This window comes from Rousettus aegyptiacus, unplaced genomic scaffold, assembly GCF_014176215.1.
Source record: "Rousettus aegyptiacus isolate mRouAeg1 unplaced genomic scaffold, mRouAeg1.p scaffold_m13_p_2, whole genome shotgun sequence".
Taxonomy (NCBI): Eukaryota; Metazoa; Chordata; class Mammalia; order Chiroptera; family Pteropodidae; genus Rousettus; species Rousettus aegyptiacus.
In genome coordinates this window covers 50,245,874-50,271,312 of record NW_023416295.1, presented here as the reverse complement: position 1 = coordinate 50,271,312, position 25,439 = coordinate 50,245,874, and the positions used below count along the sequence as shown (strand labels likewise).

General features: G+C 38.2%; 1 protein-coding gene across 5 annotated transcripts in view; it reads right to left on the bottom strand.

Moving 5' to 3' along the window:
• STK39 (serine/threonine kinase 39) overlaps positions 1 to 25,439 on the bottom strand; it is a 267,366-nt gene that overhangs the window by 146,434 nt on the left and 95,493 nt on the right. For all 5 annotated transcript variants that reach the window (XM_016165366.2, XM_036236021.1, XM_016165365.2 and 2 more), the window contains exons 9-10: positions 20,476 to 20,524; positions 20,308 to 20,373 (exon numbers count right to left, since the gene is read on the bottom strand). In XM_016165366.2, the coding sequence (XP_016020852.2) occupies positions 20,308 to 20,373; positions 20,476 to 20,524 (115 nt within the window). The remainder of the gene's footprint in view (positions 1 to 20,307; positions 20,374 to 20,475; positions 20,525 to 25,439) is intronic.

Genomic DNA, 25,439 nt, shown 5'->3' with positions numbered 1-25,439 from the left:
CACTTTTCAGATAAGGAACTTGAGCTTTGAAGAGGTTAGGTAACTGGTAGGTTATTGAACCTTTAGTGACTGACTATGTTGATGTTATATGATATTTGAGACATATAAATGAATATACATACATGTAAATTATGAAACATAATACTAATACCTAACATACAACTTTGCTACATGAACACATGTGTTCCTCCCCTGTTCCAGTCCTGGCCAATACTATGAATTTTCTGTTTGTCGATTACATCTTTTATAAAAAATAATATCATCTGAAATACATATACCTTAATATTTTATCGCTCATTTTTCAGCTTTACAAAAATGGTATTCTGATACAGACTTCTTCAGTTTGCGTATTTTCACTCAGTATTACATTTCTGAGGCTTACCTGTTCATTTTCACTCGTGTTTGAAATTCTAATGTATAGATAAACAACATTTAATCATTCTCCTTCATAAAGATATCTGGGTTTTCTTACATTTATAATTGCAAACATCGCTGTTCTGAACATTCTCATAAATGTCTCCTGGCATGGTATGCAAAAGTTTCTCTGGATATAGAATTCTCTAAGTGTAAAATTGCTCATCTATAAGACATAGAAATATCTTTTATAAGCAGGTGCCACATTCTCATCCAAATTGGTTGTACTACTTTTCACCCCCAGCAGCTATTTATAAGAAGTCTACATCCTGAACAAGATATTGTTATGATCAGATTCCTAATTTTTGCTGATCTTATAGGGGTAAAATGGTACCATGTTTTTCTGGTTTACATTTTGTTGAATACTAATGATGTTGATATGTTTGATATTATCTAGTTTCTTTTTTTTTTAAATCTCTGCTGAAACTAGTTTGTTTATGATATCCTTCTGTTGTTTTGAATTTCACCAATTTTTGCTCACAACTTTATCAACTCCTTCCTTCCATTTTCTTCAGATTAACATTGTTCTTTTTCTAATTCAAATACATCACTGATAGCATCTCATGACATGTTTCTGGGCAATTTGTATTTCTTCACCTGGAAAGTACCTGTTTGTGTATTTATGTTCATTTTTCTGTCTATCTGAAGAAGTTCTTTATATATTTTATATATTCAATCACTTTCCTGTTGTATGCCTTAAAAATACCTTTTCCCAGTTCAAGTTTTTTCTTTCTACTACATTAATGGTGTCCTCTCTGATGTAGAGCTGTCCTTAACTTTAATGAAGGTGACTTTAGCACACTTTTCTTTCACAGACAGATCTTCTGGATCTTGTTTAAGAAAACCTTTCCTGCTCCAAAGTAATATATTTCCTTTCTCTAATAGTTTTCAAGTTTTGCCTTTACATTACATTTTATGAAATGACACTATATGTATGGTATAGGATAGGAATTTTTTTACATATGAATGTATATTTTGTCCCAGAACTATTTACTCAGCACAACAGTCCCTCCCCCCGCCCACAGATCTGCAAAACATCTCTGCCATATATCAAGGCTCTGTTTCTGTGTTATTTTATTCCACTGATGATTTGTCTATCCCCACAATCACAAAGTCTTAAGGGGTGACACTGTATTTTTAAGCCCTTAGTCTACAATTAAATTTTAGAATTAGCTTGTCAAGCATCTCAAAAGTCTTTGTAGAAAATATGCTTTAGGACAGCATTGACTCTGTCAATCAACTTGAGAATAACTAACTTCCTTACGATACTGAGTCTTCTGATCAATGAGTATGGTTTTTCTGTCTGATTATTAGATTTTCAATATCTCCTTAATAAGTTTTATACTATTTCTACCTAAAATTCTTATATTCCTTTTGTGAGATTTAATAATTTGTTAAGTTTATTTATTATTACTAGAAATAATAAAAAAATATCCTCTTTTGTCTGTTAACCTATAGGACTACTCAGTTTTTTTTTTTTTTACTTGGTTTTGGTTAGTTATAGTTTTCCTATCATTTATCCATCTTCTTTAGCTATTTGGCATAGAGTAATTCATAGCATTATTATAGTTTCTTTTTATTCTCTGTTGTAACTGTAATTTGTTCGTATTATCTTTTTTGTTGTTTCAAATTTCACTAATTTTTGCTCATATCTTTATCAATTGCCTTCTTCCACTTTCTTCAGATTAACATTGTTATTTTTCTAATTCAAGTTAAATGCTTAGCTTCTTAATTTTCACTTTCCTTCTTCTTGAAGTTTCCTTTAATGCAGGCTTACCATTAAGTATAAATTTTCCCAATTCTTTAATCTTAAAATGCCTATTTGATCCTCAGCCTTGAAAATTTTAATTTTCTCTTAGAACTTTAAATATATTATTCCTCTGTTTCAGGCTTTGATTGTTGCTACTGAGATATCTGTTGTCAGTCTGGTTAGTATTCCCTTATAGGTGATCTGTTCTACTTTACTACTTGGTTATAGAACCTCCTTTTATCTCTGGATTTCTGCAGTTTTACTTCGAAATGCCAAAGTGCAGATTTTTTTTTTTTATCTTGATTGTTCACAATATTTTTCTTGTTTCTGTGGACTGTTCTTTCACAAATTCTTGAAAATTATTCAAATATTACCTTATCTATATATTCTCTACTATGTTCCCCCTGAAACTATAATGAGATTTATATCATTTCTCATTCTGCCTTCTAAATCTATTAATATCTTCCTTTCTCACTCTGTCATAAATATTCATCTTCCTGCCTCTCTGTGCTGCATTCTTGATACTTTCTTCTATTCACCAATTCTCTTTTCATTGGTGTCTAATCACATTTTATTCATTAACGCCTTCCATTGAGGGTTTTTTGCTGCTGTTGTTTTTATTTTTACTATTTTAACAGTTATAAAATGCATTTCTAAAAGCTGTTTCTTTTTCGAATCTGGCTGGTCAGTTTCAATATTCTGTCACTTGTTCATTTTTATGATTCTATCCTTTATTTAAATATTTCGTATATTGTTTTTTATATAGAATACATCATATAGATAATTCCAACACCTGAATTTCTTGAAGGTATACCTAAATTAGTTGTGTTGTTCTAAAGTTTTATTTATCTTTGGAGGAGTGTTCCCTCAAAGAATATGTGTGTTTTCTTCTACCGGAAGCCAAGAGGCACCATCCACTTAGGGATATTTTAGCCATCTTCTCGATCAGCTTAATTCAGGAGTCTCGGGCTCAACTTTTAATAGTCAACTTAAATAAAATAAAATGAAATAAAACATCACTGCATGTGTTCAAAAACAGGTTGGACACAACTCTCTTCCCTTGAAGCTGCAGAGCTGAATCGGCATTTACCCTCACATATAACAAACATACCACTCACATTTCAGCCTCCAGTTTCTGTTTTCTTTTGGGCCTTTCCATACTGTCTTCACTTTCCATGAACCCAGAAATACAATGTAATCTATGTCTAAGGCAGGATCTAGTTATTGGGAAGCTCAACTTATTTCATTTCTCACATGTACACAGTGAGGGGGGAAAGTATTCTAAAACAAGCAAAATTCATTCCAAAAAATTGAGCGATTAATTGTCTCTTTGTAAGTTGAAAGAGAAATTTTCAATAACGATGTGAATTTCCACTTCCATATTCTTCTGTACTTCCTAAGTCTCTTGGAAGTTTAAATGTGATATGCAGTGTAAGAGCTTTTGCTATCTATTCCAACAGAAAAAAAAAAAACCTACCCTCCTTCCTTCTAAACACCGATAAGAAACACAAACTTCACTGAAACCTTTATTGAAGAATGGCTGAAGGACATTGTAGCCCAACTTCCCAGTAGAGAAAAAAATAAATTCTGTCACACTCATCCATGGGACCAATATCTAAGAAGCACCTATTTTGTCACAGAACATGGTAAGCACTGAAGATGACCGAGTAAGCTTCTTCCTGCTCTTCAACAAACTTATAATCCATTAATTCTTCTTATTCGTGTTGCCTAGCTTCAGCTTAAACAATATAAAAATACGGCACTTAATCAGGAGCCAAAGGTAGTGACTGGTCATTGATTTAAAATCCATTCACTCTCCACAGAGCTCAGGATCTGCTCGCTACACCAGGAGGATAGGTTCAGACCAGTGGTCTTCAGAGTAAACTCTGAACTCCTACGCATTCTCAAAATCTCTTATAATCAAATTTTTGGACTTCTGGGTGAGATTTTTTTTGAAGGTGCACAGAATTTTAATACAAGTGGTTTGGAAGATTATTTCACAAACTTATGCACTTCAAAGAAAATGATAATATTTGTACAGCATACTGGGATAATCTGTTAAAACGATTCACAGCAACTGGCCCCAGAACTCCAGCCATACCAAACGCTGTTCGACCAACCTGAGAAATGAGGGGATCAATACTGTGGCTCGCCTATAACCCGCACACCGTCCATTTGTGTGCTCTGGCCACTGGCTGGGAAGCTCTAGTTGAGATGACAGTCCTGCAGATCCTTCATGATTTTTTTATTTGTCTACTTAATCTTTGGACAGTTTCCATTATTAGAAACTTTCCTATAAGCTCAAAGCTGTTTCCCGACAGTCTCTTCATTGTCCAAATATAAACTCTCCATCAACGTCACTGTATCCCCTATTCTGCACGAGGGCATTCCCAAGGCTCATTCATCCAGCTTACCACCCCAACATGTTAGACTGCCACACACCTTCCTACAGTATGCATCACAGAAAGTAGCATTATGAGGATGGTAAAAATAAGTGCCTATATTAACAATGCTAGTAAAGTCAGTGCACTCTGACGACAGAAGTGGCCCACTTTAACAATGACTACAAGATCTATTAAGCGATACCAAGAGAAGCCATAATTTAAGAAGATATTGCAGCTCTGCTTCACATTATATAGCTCATCTTGCAACTGCTGGAATGCAGATAAGATAGATCTCACAAGCGACAACTAGTGCAAATGACAGAGGAAGGAATAGCATTGCCCAAAGGCCAGGAGACAAAGGGAGGAAAGCGGTAGATGAAATACAGCCATTTTAGTTATAGTTATATAATTTAAAACAGGATTACTAATTTTTGGTAAACTGAGTTAGCAATATGGTTTCCTTACAAACCTGGAAACATACCTGAAGGTCTGTCTCAATGACTTGCACTACTATCAACTGACCTCCTTATTAACAATGCAGAGTCGTGGATCATGGTTGTAGCCCTAATGAATGTGAATCTTTGGTCAAGAGGCCTAAGTATCTACACAGTAAGTTTCAGAACAACTAGGCCTTAAGCTTCTATAAGGAAAGGGGACAGGAGAATATCTCTCAAAGTGGTAAATAACAGAAAAGCAAGAGGTATCCCATAGAAATACCATCATATTACAGAAAACGTCAGTGGGGAAGGGACTGATTTAGTGGTCATTTATTTCAGGAAACTTTAACTCTAACAGATAAGTTCATTCATTCTAACTGTTAAATATACATTGAACAGGGAACCTTTCTAACTATAACTTAAAAATCATAAATAAATGAAAAAATCCGAAATCTTAACAATTAAAACAGAAATAAACAATAGAGGAAAAAAAAAAAAAAAAACTTCAATAGTTTGAAGTCCTGTAAGGAAACTAGCAAGACTAAGTGCTGGCAGAAAAGTGAGAACAAACAGTTCTATTTGAAGAACAAGGATTAGCTGCTGGGGCTCTTCAGAGACAGGAAGAGAGAAGAAAAGAGTGGGATGAAATTCACTAACCTTAGACATTAATTTCCTTAAGAAAATAAAAGACAATCCTCACATGACATTTAAACACTTCCTTATGCTCTCTTGTATAACACACAACTCCTTCCTTACAAAATGTTCCCTGATGAGCAAAGAGGGAAAAGAGAAGGCAAAAGCATTTATAGACTCCCTGTTTTGTTCCAGATGCTGCATAAGCATTCGATATAAGCTATCAAGTTGAAACTTCACAAAAACTCTTGGAAGTTGGGAAGGTGAGGGAATTGGGGCTTGGAGAAGCTGGGAGACTCGCTCGAGGTTCAAGGCCAGTCAAGTGGCAGTGAGGATGTAACCTCAAGGTTATATTTTATACCTTTTAAAAATATCCTATGCAATGATTCAGAAAAATGCGGTTTTCAACTCTAAAAGCTATAAACGGTTAGGATCACAGGGGATCTGAACCAGGACACCAGTATATAACAAAAGAAAATGAGAGAAGAAACGCTTAACATCCAGACTGTGCGGTGCTGTCCTTTGACTGGAGGTGCTGGGCAAGACCAGCACCTGATGCAGCACAAATAGCTGACATCGAACCTCCATAACGAGCGCTCTAAAACCATAAACCAAGAGATGATGAAAATGGTTTGATCGTTACTCTCAGGCTGGCAGCTGGTGTATCATTTGTTTGTTCTGAACAGAAGAGATTACAGTGACAGAATAATGGACAAAAACACCTAGTAACTGTATGCTCGGCCCAGTGCCCACTCTAAAAATAATTCTTTATCCAAGAACAGGCTGCAGGACAATAGGGCTCCTCATATTTCTCATCATCGATGGCTCTCTAACTACTCTTAGAGGCCCTAAGAGTTCAGGACCCCAACCTCGGACCTCAATAATAGGCTCTATATCGATCAGCTTTTAGTACATGGTGCTTTCTTATCTCTCCTGAAGTTACTGAAAGACTCAAGCTTGCAAAAACTGCTGAAAGACATGGAATGTTCTTTACAAAATAGCTAACTGCAGACCTAGTAAAAAATGACAGAAAACAAGTGTATGTGAATAACATTTCAATACCAAAAATAAAAAATATTAAATACCACACACTACGCACTGAATGCGTGTATGCATGTGTGTGTGATTTATGTTATTCTACAGGTGAAAGACCAGAGACTCAGGCTAGGATTTGAAAACAGTTATCTCCCATTTTAAACCTTAGTAAGTCAGTATGCATCAATAATGATAAGGCATATATTTATACTCTTTGACCAAGCACTTCCATTCCTAGGAACATATCCTAACAAAATAACGAACACTATATGCAATAACACACATACAATGATGTTCATCCCAGTGCATTTAACAATTTAAAAATTGTAAACAATAGAAATGTCCATTGAGAACTATTACCTATAGTCATTCTTGCAATAGAATATTACACAGCCATTAAAAATGGTTGAGTAAATCTGTTTCTTGACACAAAAAGATGTCCACAGGTATCTCAGATGAAAATGGAGTTAGATCAGAGAGCAACAAATACAGTATGATTCCAATTTTGTTTTCTGGAGAAGGACTCTTTGAGCCAGAATTGGGGTCTGCAGAGGATGGAGAGGAAGTATCTGCTTACACTTCCAAACGGAGGGGAGAGACCCTGTGCAAGACCCTGTGCAAGTGGACACCTGGAGAACTGGGGGTGAAGGGTATGAGAGGGGTCTGAAGATGAGGAAGGGACTAGACCGTGCCAAATACTGGAGGCCCAATTAAGGGTTTGATTTTCACCCTAGAGGATCAATGAGAAGTCACTGAACAATCTGCATTTCACAGATGAGGCAAACGTGGGGGTAGGAAGGGTCAGCTGATGCTCAAGGTTACCCAGTAGGCGACTAGTAGAGCCACTGTCTGGCTGGGGCCTGCAGGGAGAGCCCAAGCTTGGCCTCACCTTTGAGCACAGACTTGTGAATCCCAGCTTCTGCACCAAGAGCTCCCCTGGGGCCTTTTCCACCTCTTTCCAGGCTCAGTGTCTCATTTTCCTCTTCCCTTCTCTCCTCCTCACCTCCTCCTGCTTTCTACAAAGTCACAGGGAAAGCCCACCCCTCAGTACTTTGTCCTTAACCCTGAAGGGGACCTTCCAGTCTTGAAAAAACAGGATCTTCCCAGTTCCTCCCCAATTGAATTGTATCAACGAAGGACCTGGGTTGTTTTTTTTTTTTTAACAACTAAAATAATTTCAAGTGGACTTTTAAATTTGGGTTAAAGATGTCATTTGGATGTCTTAGCTCTATTATTGCTTTGTAAGTTGTACAAGGGCTCATTTCCTTTCCGTATGTGAGGGAAAAAAGTTAAAAGTTATTATACACTCTTCTAAACCATTATTTGAATTTGTGAGAAGTATTTTAATGGGAAGCTTGGAAAATCCTAATATCAAAGTGCAACCTTAACTGGGTGTCCTTTCATTTGTTTTAAAACTACTTAATTTCAAAATTAAAAGTAGAAAAAAAAAAAGTCTGGCCTTTACAAAAAAAAAAAAAAAACAAGAGTCATGCACCTCTATTATAACAATCAAATGCAATTAATGTAAAACAAGCAGAGCCCCCTACCACACTCACACAATGAATTTTTAAGCGTGTGTACCACGCCCTCTGCTGGCCTTACCGCATCTCCTGACCACAACGTTAGGGGCGAGGAGTGAGGAAGGAGGGAAAAACATCTGGATTCCTTCCCCTGGCAGGGATTTCTTCCTTTCCTAATCATGCGCAACAATTCCCTTACTTTGCATCTCCTTTACCTTCCCTTCTCTAAAATGTCATACTCCTTTAAAAAATTTATAGGATCATAATAAAAAGTTTAAAGAGTTCAGTTTAAATTACTTCCCGAAACGAGGGGATAAATAACAGGTAATCCAAAATTAGAGAGTACTAAAACCTAATTTAAATCTGGTTTTGAAATAGCTTCCTAATTAGATGTGGCTTCAGGTGACAGGAAAACATGTTCCTGCTGGCTGCTAGAAGAAAATGCCAATACAGAATATGCTGAGTGCTAGGGGCTAAATTTCGGTGTCAAATAACACAAAGTGGATAATGCACAACTATTAAGTAATAAAATCTAATTGTTCTAGTTTACAATAAGGTGGTAAAGTTGAGTCAAAAAACTGGTTCACCCCAGGCTCTTAGCAAGTTGGTGATAACCTAAACTGAGTCTTGGATGTGAAATACAAGAATACAGCACCAACTGAAAATACATCTTAACTATTCTTTTTTAAACCTAAAAGCAGATTTGCTTCGCACTCCCTGCCCAGGCGCCCTCTTCTTCCCCCGCCACACCTCTCCCATCGAAGCCCATAAAGGCTATGATCATGACTCTGCAGTTTTGCTCACTGAACTCCAATTCCAGAAACAGTTATTGATTGACCAAGATCCTGTGCTAGGTACTGTGGACACAGGGAATACTATGACACCATTCCGGCATCCAGGGAGCTAACACAGTCTGGTACAGAAGGCAAAAGTGTGAGAAAATAAATGATGTATGACACTAAATGCAACAAGGGAATCATGTCCAAGGCACAGAATCAGTACAGATGAAGAGTGATGAACAGCCTGAGGTGCAACAGGGATGATGACACGAGACAGCTTCACAGAAGAGGTGCTAACTTGGATAGAAACAAGTTTGAGGAGACGCCTTTAAACAGAGGGACCAGCATAAGTACCTTCATGGAAAACACATGTGGGAATTTCAGGAATGCATTGGTAGAAAAGTAGAATCAGTAATTCTATAAGGATGGTGTTATGGGTGACATGGTGAGTGGCCAAAGGAAAGGCTCGAGAGATGGCTCAAACAGAGATCATGGGAGCCTTGCATGATCCTTACCCTTGCAAGTGACTGGACCTCATCCTATCGGTGGCAGGAACTTGGAACTTACTCTATAATCAACAAAAAGCCATGGAAGGGTTTTAAACCAGAGAGAAGGCACAATATTATTAGAGTTTTCACAAGATCTAAAAGGCATCTAACAATTTATATTAATTTTTCTGCAACTTTAGCAAATTTCCTTTCCATTTTCTGTGATGTACTTACTTTTAAAAGACATGGTATGCTAGTATTAGAGTGACTTGGAAAGGTGAATAAAGACAAACGACCTTCATAGCAGTCAGTACCTCATTCGTTATCAGTGATGCTCAGGGAACACTGGATTAGCAGTCAGTTCAGGACTTCTCTGGGCATATGTATGCCAGTTAAGTTTTAGAAAAGTTAGCTGATGCAGTCAAGCCTTGGGAAGAGTTAGCAAACTTCCCAAAGGCAAAAACAAAACAAACAAAACGTGAAGCACATAATGCATTTGAACAGGCAGATATCAAAAATGTAACTGGAGGTAAATAAGGCCATCGATTTGGCCTATTTGGTTCCAGTAAAAGAAAATGATCTGTTCTCTACAAACTAAAGTTGTACAAAGAGTATCTCTCACAATATCTGCAAAGTGAATGTCATTATGTTTAAATTTCTAAAAGTGTTTAAGATCTGTAAAAGTTGAAAAGCTCTCTTAAGAGATTGGTGTCTTTAAAAGATACCTCAATCTGAAAAAAAAGATATTCCCCCTAAGTGGGGCTACCAGAATTAACCAATCTCAATTTCCAGAGTGGATCGTTTTGGCTCAAAGTCAAAATGCCATCAGACAGAGGCCATATATGCATTTTTTACTCAACTTGCCAATTGAGCTGAAAGTAATTTATGATGATTTTTTCTCTTATGTTTCCTCTATCCTCCCCTCTGCTTAATTCACCCCAGCATGAACCAGTCAGGCTCCTTACAGCAGGCACAGTGCAAAAGAAAAAATTCTACAACTGAAAGGGGGTTTTTTTGTAGACTATTAAGCAATTCCTGTCCAGTCTTAGAGTAAATGAACCATTCTGATAGCACCACCTAGTGTCCAAAAGCACTTTTCTGACGAAATGAACTCAACATTCTAAACTCACTAAAATAATGCATTTAAAATAAAAAATTAATGAAAACATCCATGAGCTTATACTCGGGGAACATCTGTCTCAGTTACAGACCCAGTTATACCAATGACTTTAACCTCTCTGCCCAACTGTTCTCTCAGCTCCAATATAGGAAAAATAACACACTCAACCACCATGGTTCTTTCCTCCCTTTGAGCATGTGCGTTCCTCAAATAAGATATATTACCAATACATACGGCTGTTTTTATTTTGTTGTTGTTGTTGTTTTTAAATATTTTTTCTGTTCTTTTCTATTACATACATGGCTGTTTTTAAACAATAGGACGGGGAAAAGAAACACAAAACAATAAGAGAACATGCACCCTCAGACCTACCTGAATACTCAGGAGCATTTTATATTAAGTCCCATAATAAATGTGGTAGTTATAGAGGTCAGTTCACTTGTCCTTCAGAGTTATCATACACTTTGGCTCCTTCCTTTATTTACCTGACCTGAGGAGAACTGGAGGAACTAAAGAACTTTCTGGAAATAGCCTGACACCATCCAGAACAGCGTTAATTTGACCACATAATACTAGAAACTCTCCAATCCCAACTTCAAAATTGAGATTTTACAAAACTGAATTATGTAAAATACAAATGTTAGATTACTTTTGATTTGTAATTTAAAATGAAAGCAGTAGTATTAAAAAGCACTTAAACCATTACCCTTCAACTTCCTGCTCAGTTAAAAAAAAAAATCCCAACTGACAAAAGTGCCTTTTCCAAATCTGAGGCTTTCAACAAAGCCAAAAACTTGCTCATTTTGCTTTGCATCGCCTCACAGAATTAAAACCCATTGTTGCCCTCTACTGGGCAAACTTGGAACGAAACTAAAATCCATTTATAAAGCATTCGAAATCTCCTTATTTCTTCTCCAGTTTCTGGACAATGTACATAACCTTCAATGTCTTAGAAATTAATTATAAGATTGTGGGGGGAAATTTTTCAGAAATTCAGAGTGATTTTCCCCCTTTATTGGCTGAAAGAAGAGAATAAACAGTAGCAAACTGGGAAATTGGCTTCAGACTCTCACTCTATGACGATGTGGCCTTGGGTCGAGGCCCAACCTCCCCAACAATCAATTTTCAGGTCTTCGAACTAAAGGATTATGAAGACATTTATGATCCTAGTTGCTCTTTTGCACTCATAGTTCAAAATATTTATAGCTTTTTTAAAAAAACAGTCCTAATAACCTAACAGATCTTATCCTGTCCTGTAACTCAGTACTTCATTGATTGTTATGAGGCTGCCGTAACTAAGGTCAGTGTAAACCAAGCACCTAGCATGGTGCATGAAGGTGCACAGTGAGCATGAGGTTTGCTCTCTCTCTCCTCTCCCCATACTCCCCCGTCCATCAGCTCCATGGCCTTTCCCATCCCTGTAGTACATATTCTATGTCCGTATCTTACAACACTTATTCTCTGCTATGCTGTGAGTTTTACACGTCTTGCGATGCTTGTACTGTGTTCTCCGCTGAAAGACGAGCTTCACTGCCTGGACTGTGCCCTTGATCTGCATCTCAGTGCGCATTACTGGCAGCAGTGGTTGTAATGGTAGCAGCTGTTACAGCAGCAGCAGTAACAGGAACTGATGCAGTGGTGCCCGCAGCAGCAACGAAAAGTGTTACAAAAATAATTACATTATAATATCAAAACTGTAATAATAAAGCAAAACATGTGATTATAAAAAATAAAATTTACTATAATTATAGAGTTCTCATTTATTATTTTGTGCCAATCATTGCGCTATATGTTTCCTATGCTTTACCTAATGTAGTCCTCGAAAATATAGATGGGTAGTATGACTGCCCCATTTTATGAATGAGAAGTCGAGCTTCTGGCAGATTATAATAACTACCAATGCTGCCAAACTCTCACTAGCCATCTCTTTTCCCTTCACAATCTCCAAAGCCCTTTTATCCCCTTATTCCCTCCACATCTGCTAGAACCTTAGCAAACTTCCAGGTTCCAACAATGATGCTCATGGTGTCTCTGAGTGTCAGTGAATGGCATGGATACCCCCATCATATGTGTTAAATGCCATACTACTGGTTCTAAGAATAACAAATGTAACCCTCCTTATCCAACTCATGGCGTTAAACTCAGCTTATTCCTCTCCATCTATAATTCCTTCCTTCCTACCCTCTGCCTTCTTTTTTCTCAGGCATAATTTAGTGAAAAGAGCATGGAACCAGAAATAAGAATTGCCTCTTATTAGCCATGTGACTTTAGGCAAGCCATTTCAGCTCTCACACTTTCGTCTGTAACATGCGATAATAATACCCTCTGTACATGTTTCCGAGCACAACTGTTCAGAATAAATAAGGAAGCTTATATGAAAGAGTTCTAAAAGCTGTAAAAGAATATCAGCCATGTGTATATTTAACTCGTACTATTCTTAGGCTCTTCACAAACACAAACCCGCACTTTCCACAGCAGAGAGGGTGGCTGCAGTGAGAAAAAATCCTGGCTATTACCCACTTCCAGCACCTTGAACAAAAACAAAACAAAACAAAACATGAAGATAAGTGAAGAGGTGACAACGACGTCATTCTTTTCCTTCTTTTTGTAAGTCTCCATGCCTTTTTTCTCTATTCTATCCAAAGCAACAGCCACAGAATCAACTTTCATCACCCACCTCCACCTGGCCCAACACCAGGACTCTTTCCTCACTCACGATCTCAATGTGTACTTTTAAAACATCCATCTTCTGTAACCACAATAATTACTCTCCTTATTTTCATGATAGTCACAGCAGCCACTTTTAGACTGAGCACGCTCTACCTGCCAAACACAGAGCCAGACATCCTGCATGGACCGTCTCTCATCCTTCGTGGACTGTCTCTCATCCTCCAGGCAGCACAATGTCAGTATCCTTGGCTCCATTTGACAGATTAGGCTCAGAGATTAGACAGCTCTCCAAAAGAAGGACACAGATCCAGCTATTGCCGCTTCCAGACTAGATACAGAGGACATTCCCACTTCCAATCCAAATCCGAACATCACACTCTAACAAAGTGTTCCTCATCTGCAACATCACTTAGAAATCATAGGAAAATCCTAGCGATAATACCCCATGAACGTACAACCAGAATGACATAAATTATAAATGTTTCCTCAAAAAAAGACTACCGGTCCTATACAGTAAGTACACTCATTTTCCCTTTTAATGTTTAGTATCATGTAGGAATGTACTAGTAATGAATCCCTCCTATTAAGAAGTAATTGTGTTTACAATGAAGTGTTTATAATGGCAGATACCACCTTAAACATGTGGTTAAAGTTAATATCGCCAGTAAAGGAAGAAATCAACACCATGTGCCTCTCAACATGATTCACTGAGAGGAACAGAGCATCACATTCCTGTCAGAAAATGCATAAACTGAATCTAATCATGAAGAAATATCAGACAAACCCAGATCGCGGGCCACCCTACAAAGTAATTTCCCTGTACTCTTCAAAAATTTCAGTCATGAAGGAAAACAAAGACTACATCAGAGTAAAGGAGACTAACGGAGACATAACAACTAAATGATTCTGGATTGAATCCTGAGCCAGGCTAGTGGCAAAATTGGCAAAATTTGTATAAGATCTAAAAATTAAATACTAGTATTGTGTTAATGTTACCTTCCTCACTTTGATAATTATACTGTTATATAAGAGAATGTCCTCTTTTTTTCAGGAAATATAAACTGAAGTACATTTAAAGATAAAGGAGATCATATCTACACCCTAAAATGTTTCAAAAGAAAGCCTGAAAGAGAAAATATATACAGAAATTTTGTGCACTATTCTTGTAACTTTTTTATAGGTCTGAAGTTATTTGAAAATAAAAAGCAAAACCAGAAAGGACAAATATTGAACACATGTTAAGTACAGTCAGTCCTCGATATCCATGGATTCCCACCCGTGGATTGAAAATAAGTACTGTTTTTGACCCGATGTTGATTGAATTTGTGGATGCAAAACCTATGGAGAGGGAGGATTTAATGTATATTTACTGAACAAAAATCGTGTATAAGTGGACCTGCAAAGTTTAAGCTCATGTTCATCAAGGGTCAACCGTGCTAAATAAATGCGAGCTTTAATATTCCTACCATTTATTCTTAAGCATGTAGAAGGATCAAAAAAAATTTAATACCTTGGGTCCTCAATATGAAACCAATATTATAGCCTGATATAAGAAATTCTAGGACTCACAAAAACTATCCTGGTTGTTTCAATTCACAATGGTCCCCCACCAAGGTAGTAGTGCTATAATATGCTGTTCCTCCTTCTGATAACGACTAACTTCTCGATTTCATGATTAAGAAAATTCAAGCAAAAATCCTCCAGTGATTCAACTTCCCATGGAAACACAGACAACTGCAATAAAAAGAACTGTGTATTACATTACTCTACTTCGCCCCTTCTTTAGCCAATGTGCTTATTGGCTGCACAGTTGGCATTCAGACATCTATGCAGCTACTAACCCTTTGCCCCTGTCCTGCCATCAGTGGGTTTTGGCAACAGAAAGTGTATGAATATAAGTGTGAATGTGGTGACTCAAGGCTGTGTCAGGTGACACGAAGTGGAGCCATCAGCCAACTCTGATGCTTAGATGCTCCGACAGAAAATGCACACAGCCCTAAGCATTTGATTTTAACAGAACAATTTATGCCCTTCCCCACCCAGTGAATCCAATAGAGTAAATGGTGTAACAAGACATGGTCAAGCTTTCAAATCCCAAAAGATGGCTGGAGACTTAAGAAGTCCCTTAAGGAGGAAGAATGGTTATGATGTCTTTTCTTCTCACACACAAGGATAGGTAAGAAATTGAAAAGAAGTTATACAGCTGCACTTAACCCTGTTCCCGTGGGTCATTATTAGCATCACGTCCTCATTTATAATTTTCAAGAGTGTCTTATGGTCCAGGATCATAAAATCTCTCATTACCTTCACCCCATGCCTGGAGTCAGACAGAATTTCCATTTCACAGACACAAAAATCAGGGCAAAAGAAAATCAAGATGATCCTTAAACCACGCTATCAGCAAAAGAATCTAGAATGGACCAACTATTCTGCGACTCCAGGAAGAATATGAATATCCCTAATTTCTGCAATTATTATACATACAAAAATCGTTTGACATCACTAAATTGCCAGGGAAGCCACGCTAGTCTGTTCCTATTTTTTTAATGTTTTGTTCCCCACCCCACTCCCTACCCCCAACTCTGATTTAAAAGAGTCAGTCTGGATGAAGACAAGATCACCTACCCACGTGGAATTATGTGGCTCCCAACTAACGTTTCTCATTCTGGCCAAACAAGAGTATGACAGGCCTCTGCCTCTCTCAAGCCATGGGACTTCCTGAGAACAGTTACAGTATCAGCCCCTCTCTCTTTTAAACATGAGAACTGCTCATGGTAGAGAAAAATACAGACTGAAAAATTTCTCTTAATTTTGGTTACCATAAGGGAAGAGAAGAGGCTGTTGTTTATGACAGAAATTTTTAAATCGATATGGCTGCCTAAGTGTCCAGAGATAGGTCAACAGTCCCAGTTGTCATATAAACACTGGTATATCAACGGACTGTCTGTTTCTATTGTAAAAAACAACAAACCGAGAAGACAAAAACCAAAGGACTAACATTAACAAGTAGCTTCTGAGGAATAAATCTACACCAGGAAACTAGAGCACGAATAACTAGGAGGTACCACAGCAAACACGGAAGTAAACAGTAAGCAGATGTCACTGAAGAGAAGTCCAAACTGAGTTAACAAAGCACTAAAGGCTCCTTTGCACCCCCTTTTAAAATAAATTTACTTAAACACTGTAAGAACCTAAGACAAGCAAAGACATCCTACAACAAAGGTTTTCACTGCACATGGTGATTAAAATAATATTTACTTCCTAGAGGCCAAGCCTGCATGAGAAGTTTAAATAAAGACCAGCATGACTGGTTAACAACATCAGAGAGGAAGGAAGAGTCGTCTGCTATTAATGGGAATCCTAGGAACAAGTGTATGCCAAGCATTTTGGAGGTTTAGTGAGTGAAAAACAGTTTCAAATGGCCTTTCCTTGGTACACTCAAGCACATACGTTCACCGAGTCAGCAGATATCTGCGGGCACCTACTATGGACAAGACGTGCACTGTGGGGAGAAGATATTTGCCTATGATACACCCGATAAGTGATAAGTGGTTAATATCAAAAATTTATGAAGAATTCATACAACTCCACGATTAACAAATGGGCAGAAGACCTGAATAGGTAGTTCCCCAAAGAGGAAATACAGATGGCCAACTGACATATGAAAAGATACTCAAGGTAACTGATCAGCAGGGAATTGCAAATTAAAACCATAATGAGATGCCACCTCATACCTGTCAGAATGGCTATTTTCAATAAATCAAAAAACAAGTGCTGGTGAGGATGTGGAGAAAAGGGAACCCTTGTACCCTGTTGGTGGGACTGCAAATTGGTGCAGCCATTCTGGAAAACAGTTTGGAGGTTCCTCAAAAAACTAAAAATAAAACTATCTTTTGACCCAGCAATTGCACTTCTGGGTATCTATCCAAAGAAAAACCAAAACACTAATTCGTAAAGATCTATGCACCCCTATGTTCACCGCGGCTCTATTCACAATAGCCAAAATCCAGAAGCAACCTAAGTGCCCATCAATAGATGACTAGATAAAAAAGTTATGGTACATATCGACAATGAAATATTACTCGGCCATAAAACAATAATGAAATCACACCACCTGCAACAACACATATGGACCTGGAGGGTACTTTGCTGAATGAAATAAGTCAGACAGAGAAAGATAAACACCACATGATTTTACTTACATGAGGAGTCTGAGGAACTAAAGGAACAAACTAATAAAAACAGACTCAAAGGTACAGAGGACAAACTGATGGTAGCCAGAGGGAGGGGCGTGGGGGTGGTGGCCTTGTGAAAAAGGGGAAGGGATGAAGAAATACAATGAGAAGTTCCAAAATAGTCACTGGGACTTAGAGTACCGCATAAGGAATTAGCCAATATTATTGCAATGACTACATGGAGAGCCAGATGGGTGCTAGAGTAATTGTGGAGATGACCTCATAAACTATATAAATGTCTACACAATGTACTGTGTACCTGAAACTAATTTAAAAAAATGCACTTTGACCAATGTTGATCTGTTCAGTGGACCTGCCATGGAAGCTAGGGACAAGGACTGGAGTGGAGCTGATCACCAAAGTGCCCTTTAAAATGAGAATTATGACAGGAAAACAGCCAACTTACTGAAGCCAGAGAGCCAAGATAAGATTACAGTGGGTCACTCCCTTTTCTATGGTTGTTTAAGCAACTAATTTACATTCTCTCTTCACTCTTCTGTGTGACTGAGATGTGAGGCCATTTTCCATCTGAAGAGATGGACGAAGGAACAAACCCTAAGGTTTAAGTCTAAAATCAAAGAGCAAGGAAATGACAGGTGACAAAGTTGAAAAATCACATCTCCCCAAATTCTAGCTGCTTATTGTTTAAAATACATTCAAAATGGGATCTGAAATGCACAGCACGCTAATATGTGATCAATCATTTAAATATTTTTTTTAAAAGAAAGGAAATAAAGTCACGACCTGAACAAGTTCTTCATTTTCTCAAGCTGATGAAAGGAGTTCCAAGTAAGGTATGGGTTGTGCAGTGAGAACTTTAAGTGGTTCTATTCAGCTGGGGTTTAGAATATAAGGTTGAAATCTGAAACAGTGCTATGAGTTCAAGGCTAAGGAACTTGGCCTTTATTTGAAATAAGTCTTCCCCCCACCCACCCATGTATTTGGCATTAGTTTTTGTTAAATTTTGAAAACCACTTTTGAGTAATTAAGTGACATGATCAGAAAGTTAATCTTGCACTAGTGTCTAAGAAGTAACAGTAAGAAGAAATGGAGGGCGAACAGTTAGAACTCTACTGCAATTGTCCAGTTAAAAACGGGAGGAAAATGTTCTGAGCAATGTTGCAAAAGGAAATGTGCAGAGAAGAATCTGGAGAGGGATGAGATGGGGAAGACAAAGGGGGAAGGGCGTCTCAAATAGTAAAATAATCCCAGTGTTCTGAGGTTGGGTGACTTGGAAAGAAACACGGAGCACGGGAAGATCGGGGCTGGGAGAGGAGGAGAACCCTTTGGAGACACTGCACCTGAGAAGCTGGTCGGCTACTTAACAAGGAGCTGCAGGTGTGCAGCTAACGTTGTGCGGAGGAAGCAGGCCTGGAAACTCCCTTCTCCGGGCACAGCTACTGTATGAGATCAGATAAAACTTCTAGCAAAAAAAGCAAAGACGAAAAAAAAAAAATGTTCTTTGGGGACAAATACTGTACGAGCCAATGCTGTCTAACAGCTTTTTTCGGCTCTGGCTGACATTTTAGATATCTGATCGAAAGACCTCATGCTCGACTCCAACACCCCAGGGAATCTCTCCAGGCTTCTCCTTCAGCCTACTTGGTGGAGCCCTCAGATACTGGTCAACCACGTCTAGTTTCTGTTTCCTCAAACTGAAGCTTCGACTCTCTCTGCTACACCTGGAGATGTGCTGCTCTGATGGACTATCTGCCAAACTTTCACTTTTTCCTGAGAGACCTCTCACAGACCAACCTTGCTCAGGTCTCTGCTGTCAACACGGCTACCCCCTAGCCCTAGCTCAGGCCCACTGCCGAGGAACCAGCCCACCCCACAGAAGTCTGCTGGTGCAGGAGAAGCACTCAGATACCTGTACAGAGTGGGTCATTTACTGAATTCTATTTAAAATCATATAAAACAATTCTAAAGCATGAGTTACATGCATTTCATACAAAATGTTTTAGAAAAGGCAATGTCTGGAAGTTAATAAAGTTACTTATAGCTAGGATGATGAGACACAATCAGTAATGAATACATCTTTGCCAATTTTACTTACAGAGCAGACAACTCAAACAGATTCTTATCAGTTTTCACTATAGCTATCAACTGCAAAAAAGGGAGAAAAGAGGACCTTCCTTTCTAAATCTTTGACTACATGTTTTTAATTATAAATATCTAATATAATTTTTAAAACAAACTAAACCAAATTGAACCAGGGGTTAAATTTTGTTAGATATCATACCATAATGAAATCAGTAATCACAGATAAATAAAACTCTGGATAACTACATAAGTAAATACACACATACACACCATTTTAAAAATCTCAAAGCTAGAATGGAAAGTTTTTCAAGTAATCACTAAAATAATTTAATTAACATAAGGTAGACTACAAAAGGGTCCATGGGTCTTTTATGAAGAAAGAACCTATATCCCACAGATATTCCAAACAACCATTAAAAACAAAAGTTTTGTTTTTCCTTTTGCAATTTTAGACTGCTTAAAAAAGAACATTCCTCTTCTAAAAAATCCAAAGGAAAAAGATTCAAGGACATTTTACCTACCCAGTGTTCAAAGTTCACGGCAGTCCCCTCCCCTCTGACCTGCTTTAAGTAAAACTAATAAATGGAAATATGAAATCATTTGAGTTTCACGTTGTTTGCACACTTAAACGCGTAACAGCAAGGTGAGATAACCAAAAGGGAGAATGTAGTTATCTGAGTAATCACTAATCAGTGAACCTCTACATAATTATTATACCCTGAGTATGTGGAACTCTGTTTCCTCCTTTTTCTACAGGTTGCACTTCCCTGGGAGGGGAGCAGCTCCTGGTGGCACGTACCTTTTTGGCTCTTTGGGCTATGTCTGGTGTTCTTGTAAGCAGCTTCTCAATCAGGTACTCTCTGTTCTGCAAAACAAATATTCCCAACAGTTTAACAGCAAATACAAGACATAGAAATTCATAGTGATTTCAAAATAGCAGATTTACTTGGGTTTTTAAGCATGTTACCTTGGCTTTCTGGAAGAATTTGCATTTTAAAAGTTCTGCTGCTGTGGGCCTGAAAGATCAATAATAAATTAGAGTTGAAACAATGACCACTCGATAAATACACTGCCTTGATGAAACAACTTAATCCTAGAGTATTTCTGGAAGACCAGTTTTAGGAATAGCAAAAACCAGACACTAAATTAATCACAAGCTGGTACCAAATAAAATAGTGCCAATTTTCCAGTCCTTTCCAAACTCCTTTACTGCAAAACACACAAACTCCTCAAAGTTAAATACTTGGGGCATGATCAATTTCCATCCTTCTTCCTTACACTTCACTAAGTGAATTCAGTGTTTCTAAAAGGTGGTAGACTAACACGTCTGTGAGCTAAATTCCTATATTTATTAAGAAGCCGTACAAGCTGCAATATGATCCTGTCAAGAAACTAGATAGTCTACAGCACTCTGTGATTCTCCAGGCGAGGCAGTAACTGCAAGGGGTCCGCACATTATGTGTAGAACCTCTGTCTGCCCACTGAGTAATCCTGTGTCGGGTGTGCACAGACAACTGTTTTTCAGGGGAAGGTAAATCTGACAATGATTAGTAAAAGGCAAATTCATTTAAAAGCATTACTAGATTGCTCTGTTTCCTCATGGTGTCATTTAACTTGTTCCTCTATCTTATATTTCCTATTAACCGAAAGTTAGGTCTGAAGGCTTGACTAGGTTGAATCAAGTATTTGGGGGAAGAATACTGCACAGAAGACACTGTGCCCATCTTACAGCAGCACATCAGAGGTGCATAGTGTTAGGAAATTTCACTGGGAGTGAGGCTAAGTTTAACTACTTGTCCCCGAGCCTGACATCTCACCATTATGAAGGTATGTTGTCCTATACCGCAACTGGCAAATATTCTGTTGGGTAATACTTCGGCATTATGTGAATATCCTATTCCCAAAAACCTTTAACCTGATGGTTTTAGCACTTTTGCTTTAAATAATTATTTCACAAGAGGTGGAAGAATACTGGTTTTCTACGTCTGTCATTCCTTCTATGTTGATTAACTGGCATTCTTACATGTAGAATAGCTTCCTTCATTGAAAGCTCCTTTTAAAACCAGCAGCAATACAGAAAAAAAAAATTACATAAATCTTGAATATAGGACAGTCAGCAAGACAAGTGGCCTGATCACCTCAAAAAGTCAGTGTCAAAGAGGAAAAGGGAAGATGCGAGGGCACTGTTCTAAATTTGAAAAGACTTGAAGAAACCATAAAACCAAATGCAACATGTGACCCTTGCCTGAATCCTGTGTTTGAAAGGGAAGGAGGAAAAGTTACACAAGACATTCGGAAATAATTAGAGATAGTGAATATGCTAGGTATTAGACAATTTTAGGAAATTACCGCTCATTTTCTTAGGTGTGGAAAGTTCTGTGGTTATGTAGGAACACATCTCTATTTGTGGAGAATGCAAGCTGAAGCATTAAGTCTGTTACCTATTTTCAAACTGTTCAGCAAATAAAATATAAATAAGCAGATATAGTAGATATGGAAAATGTTAATAACTGTTGAATCTAGTGGTATAGAAGTAAGCATATACTATTTTTTTTTTTTACCTTTTCTGTATGTTTTAAATTTTTCATAATAAAAAAATAGGAGGACGGAGAGAATCATTATTGAGTATCATTAGGTATTCTCTCCGGCAATGATTAGTAAAGGTACAAATAGTATTATGTTGAGAGGGGTGCAAGTTTAAAAGGAGTCCTCATATTTGAAGAGATCAGAAACCACTTTCTTGAAACCAGAAAGCTCCACTTAAATGTTTCCAGGGACCAAACCCAAGCATATCAATGAATTAGGAAATGTCACTAAGTGCCATGATATACAGACTGTGTACGTTAACAGGAGCCCTGAACTGTTTTTCTGTGCAAATAAATTTGCTGTTTAAATCGTTATTGCTTTTTCCCTCAGTTTCAAGTGGAACATTGGTTACAGGTACCAGAAAAGAACTCCAAATGGCCTTATCCACTGCCACAAACAGCCACTAATTGCTAACTGCTTTGAGTAAATAAAAGTCTAAGCAACAGGTGGGCCAGGGTACACATTTTATGTGACATATCCCTTGTAAGCTTATTAAAATTCGTGAATTTGTACCTTGTTAAACAGGCACTAAAACTAAAAATGATACTATTCTTTTACATGATTTAACATTGGTTGTTATTTCAATGTGTACTCTTAACTGATTATCAGCAATGGTTTTGGCCTCCAGTTACTCCAAATTCATCCTTTCATTCTTTCAGTAAATATTTATTGAGCATTTACTATTTGTCAGGCATGATGCTGGATGCTAGGCACATTGTAGTGAATATGACAGATATAAACAGTTCCTTCAGCAACTTACATCTAGTAGATAAGAAAGTATGACGTTAAACTGGAAGAGGAGCGTCGGAAGAGTCAAACGCTTTTGAATTCTGTTTGGGTGGAAGGGAAGGGCCACTGAGAACGCCTAGAAGAACCATTCACCACACAACAGACTGAGTAAGACTTGGTGCCACGTGTGGTACCTCACAACACGAAACACATTTTTAAAAATCCAAGGGTCCCACAAAATTCAATTTAGGTTGAATTTTTTTTTTAAGTGAAAAGAAACCTAAGAAAGTCAAGACGGTGAAGGGACTCAAGGCCGCTGTTTTGGTTGAAATCCTCATGGCTTCTGGCCCGTACAGACACAACGGCCTCCCAATTAGTCTCCCTGCCACTTCTCTCTTCTTCATGCCAATCCATCATCCACACTGCTCTCAAGCTGGCTTCTAAAAAGACCTAATTTCTTATCTATCTTAATGGATTTCAGTGGCCTGAGAGATCCTGACTTCATAAGCATTTCCCGTCACATTGCCACGTGAACCCTGTCATCCACCTTCAGTGATGTTCTCACCCATGTCTTGCTCTCTCATGACAAAGCACACATTGCTTTTCTTGCTTTGAAATTTATTTGTAAATAACTGGCACACCCTCATTCATAGGCCAAAAACAATTTAAATGTCAGCCATCTGCAGAGATACTCCTCCCAACTCCTACAAGCCAAATTTACTGCTCCCTACTCAATGCTCACAAACCAATCCACCCACATCCCTATTCTGTAGCTATCTGTTCCTATGTCTCTCGACTTCCCCCCCGCACTAAGTTTACAAGCCCTTCCAAGACAGGGACCATACGATATTCATTTTTATATATCCAATGTAAAACACAGACCAGAAGACCGCTGCAGCTCGATTTCATATCACAATCAAAGATGAGGTAAAATTGATGCTACAGGACATTTGGACACAGAACCATAACTCCTAGGGCTAGGTTTAGTTAACACTTAGAGTCTAAGTACCTGTTCAAAACATTAGGGAGCAGCAGAAGGATGTAATGAAAATAAGACTCATGCAAGCCCTCCCCTCCTCTCCCCCCCCCCCCACAAAAAAAAGAGGAAAGGGGAAAAGTCTGTATACAGTGGAGGCACTGAGGTGGACAGCCGAAAGCTTCAGTCTCTCCTCTGTACTCACACCTCCTTCTTCTGCCCACTAAGGGTCAAGTGTAGGACCAGTGTAGAGAGAAGGCTGGGAAATGCCAGATACACCTTGAGATTCTGGGCTGGGAAAATACTTTCACTTCCCCAGCAAGGTCATTTCCACGGTAACCGAAACTGTAACGGGGAAACACATGCTACAGAGAAAAGTCCTTTCTCTGCACTCCAATTTTAGCCTGCACCAATAAATACACAAAAGACTGAGGAATGGTTTAAAGAAGCCACACCCTTTTTTTATAGGCTTAATATTTATGTTAAATAATAGGTGATTTCTACTCTGTATGTAGAGAGAACTAAATGGCAGGACTTTTCGGTGTTCGAATTAGCTCAAGCATCTATAGCTTTGGCGTAGAATCCCACATGTGCCAAAGTAACTCCATAAGAAAGCATAAAAAAACAGAATTGGCAAGAATAAGGAAAATGAGAGAGGTTAGAAAGTGACAGAAGATATGAAAAAAGCTGAGCTGCGTGCTACCCACCTAGCTTTAGTTTTTCTGTGTTAAATGTTTGTTTTAGCTTCATGCCATAGCAACTGCCACTGCAGGGCTAATGTGGAACTATTAATGCTGCCCGCCTCTCAGTCAGGAACTACAGGGGAAAAAAATTCTGCAAGCACAGCGATGTCTTGTATGGACACCATCAATTATCAAGCAATACAATGTAGTATATAGTAACAAACACTATTTTACAGGAAATGTTATATCCGCAACCAAAATAATGGTCACGGTTTTGAATGATGACTCAATTGTAAATCCTTAAAAACAACGCAGTAGTCTGCAAGTACTGACGTTCTCAAAGAAAATCTCTTAAAGGATTCGGTTAATACATATGGATGAACTAAAGTCCACTGAGATTTAAAATAATTTTCAAAGGATTCGGAATGAATATAACACAGTTTAAATAGTTGCATTATAATTCCTAATAGCTCACTGACTTCAGGCGGAGCTGCATTTCTCACCCTATCTCTCCTCCCAAAGGAAATATCCAAGTTTAATTCATTTCTAATGGATTTCTCTATGCAACCTACACCCCCTTGTTGCCCATAGAAAATGGTGGTTCCTTTTATAGTCGCATCCATAGGAAGCATGTAATCCACAGGATGAAAGCTCATTTTTTTAAGAAACATCAAAATGTTCTGCTATACAAATATGAGCAATTCTCTGTGCCAATGCAGAGCGCAGACCACCCTGAGGCACACGGCTCTGACAGCCCAGCTATCACTTTTTAGGAAAGTTCCGTGAGCTCTCAAGGTTGGAGGAAAGCACAACCCCTTCTCGGCTAGCCTGAGGGCTCCTGCGCAGGAGTGAATGGGTCCTGATCACTGTTGCCCTGTGATGTGTCTTTATTCATTGCTAAAAATGTACTTAGCAAGACCTGGGTTTTGGTACAGTTGAACTGCTTTCAGACTGCAA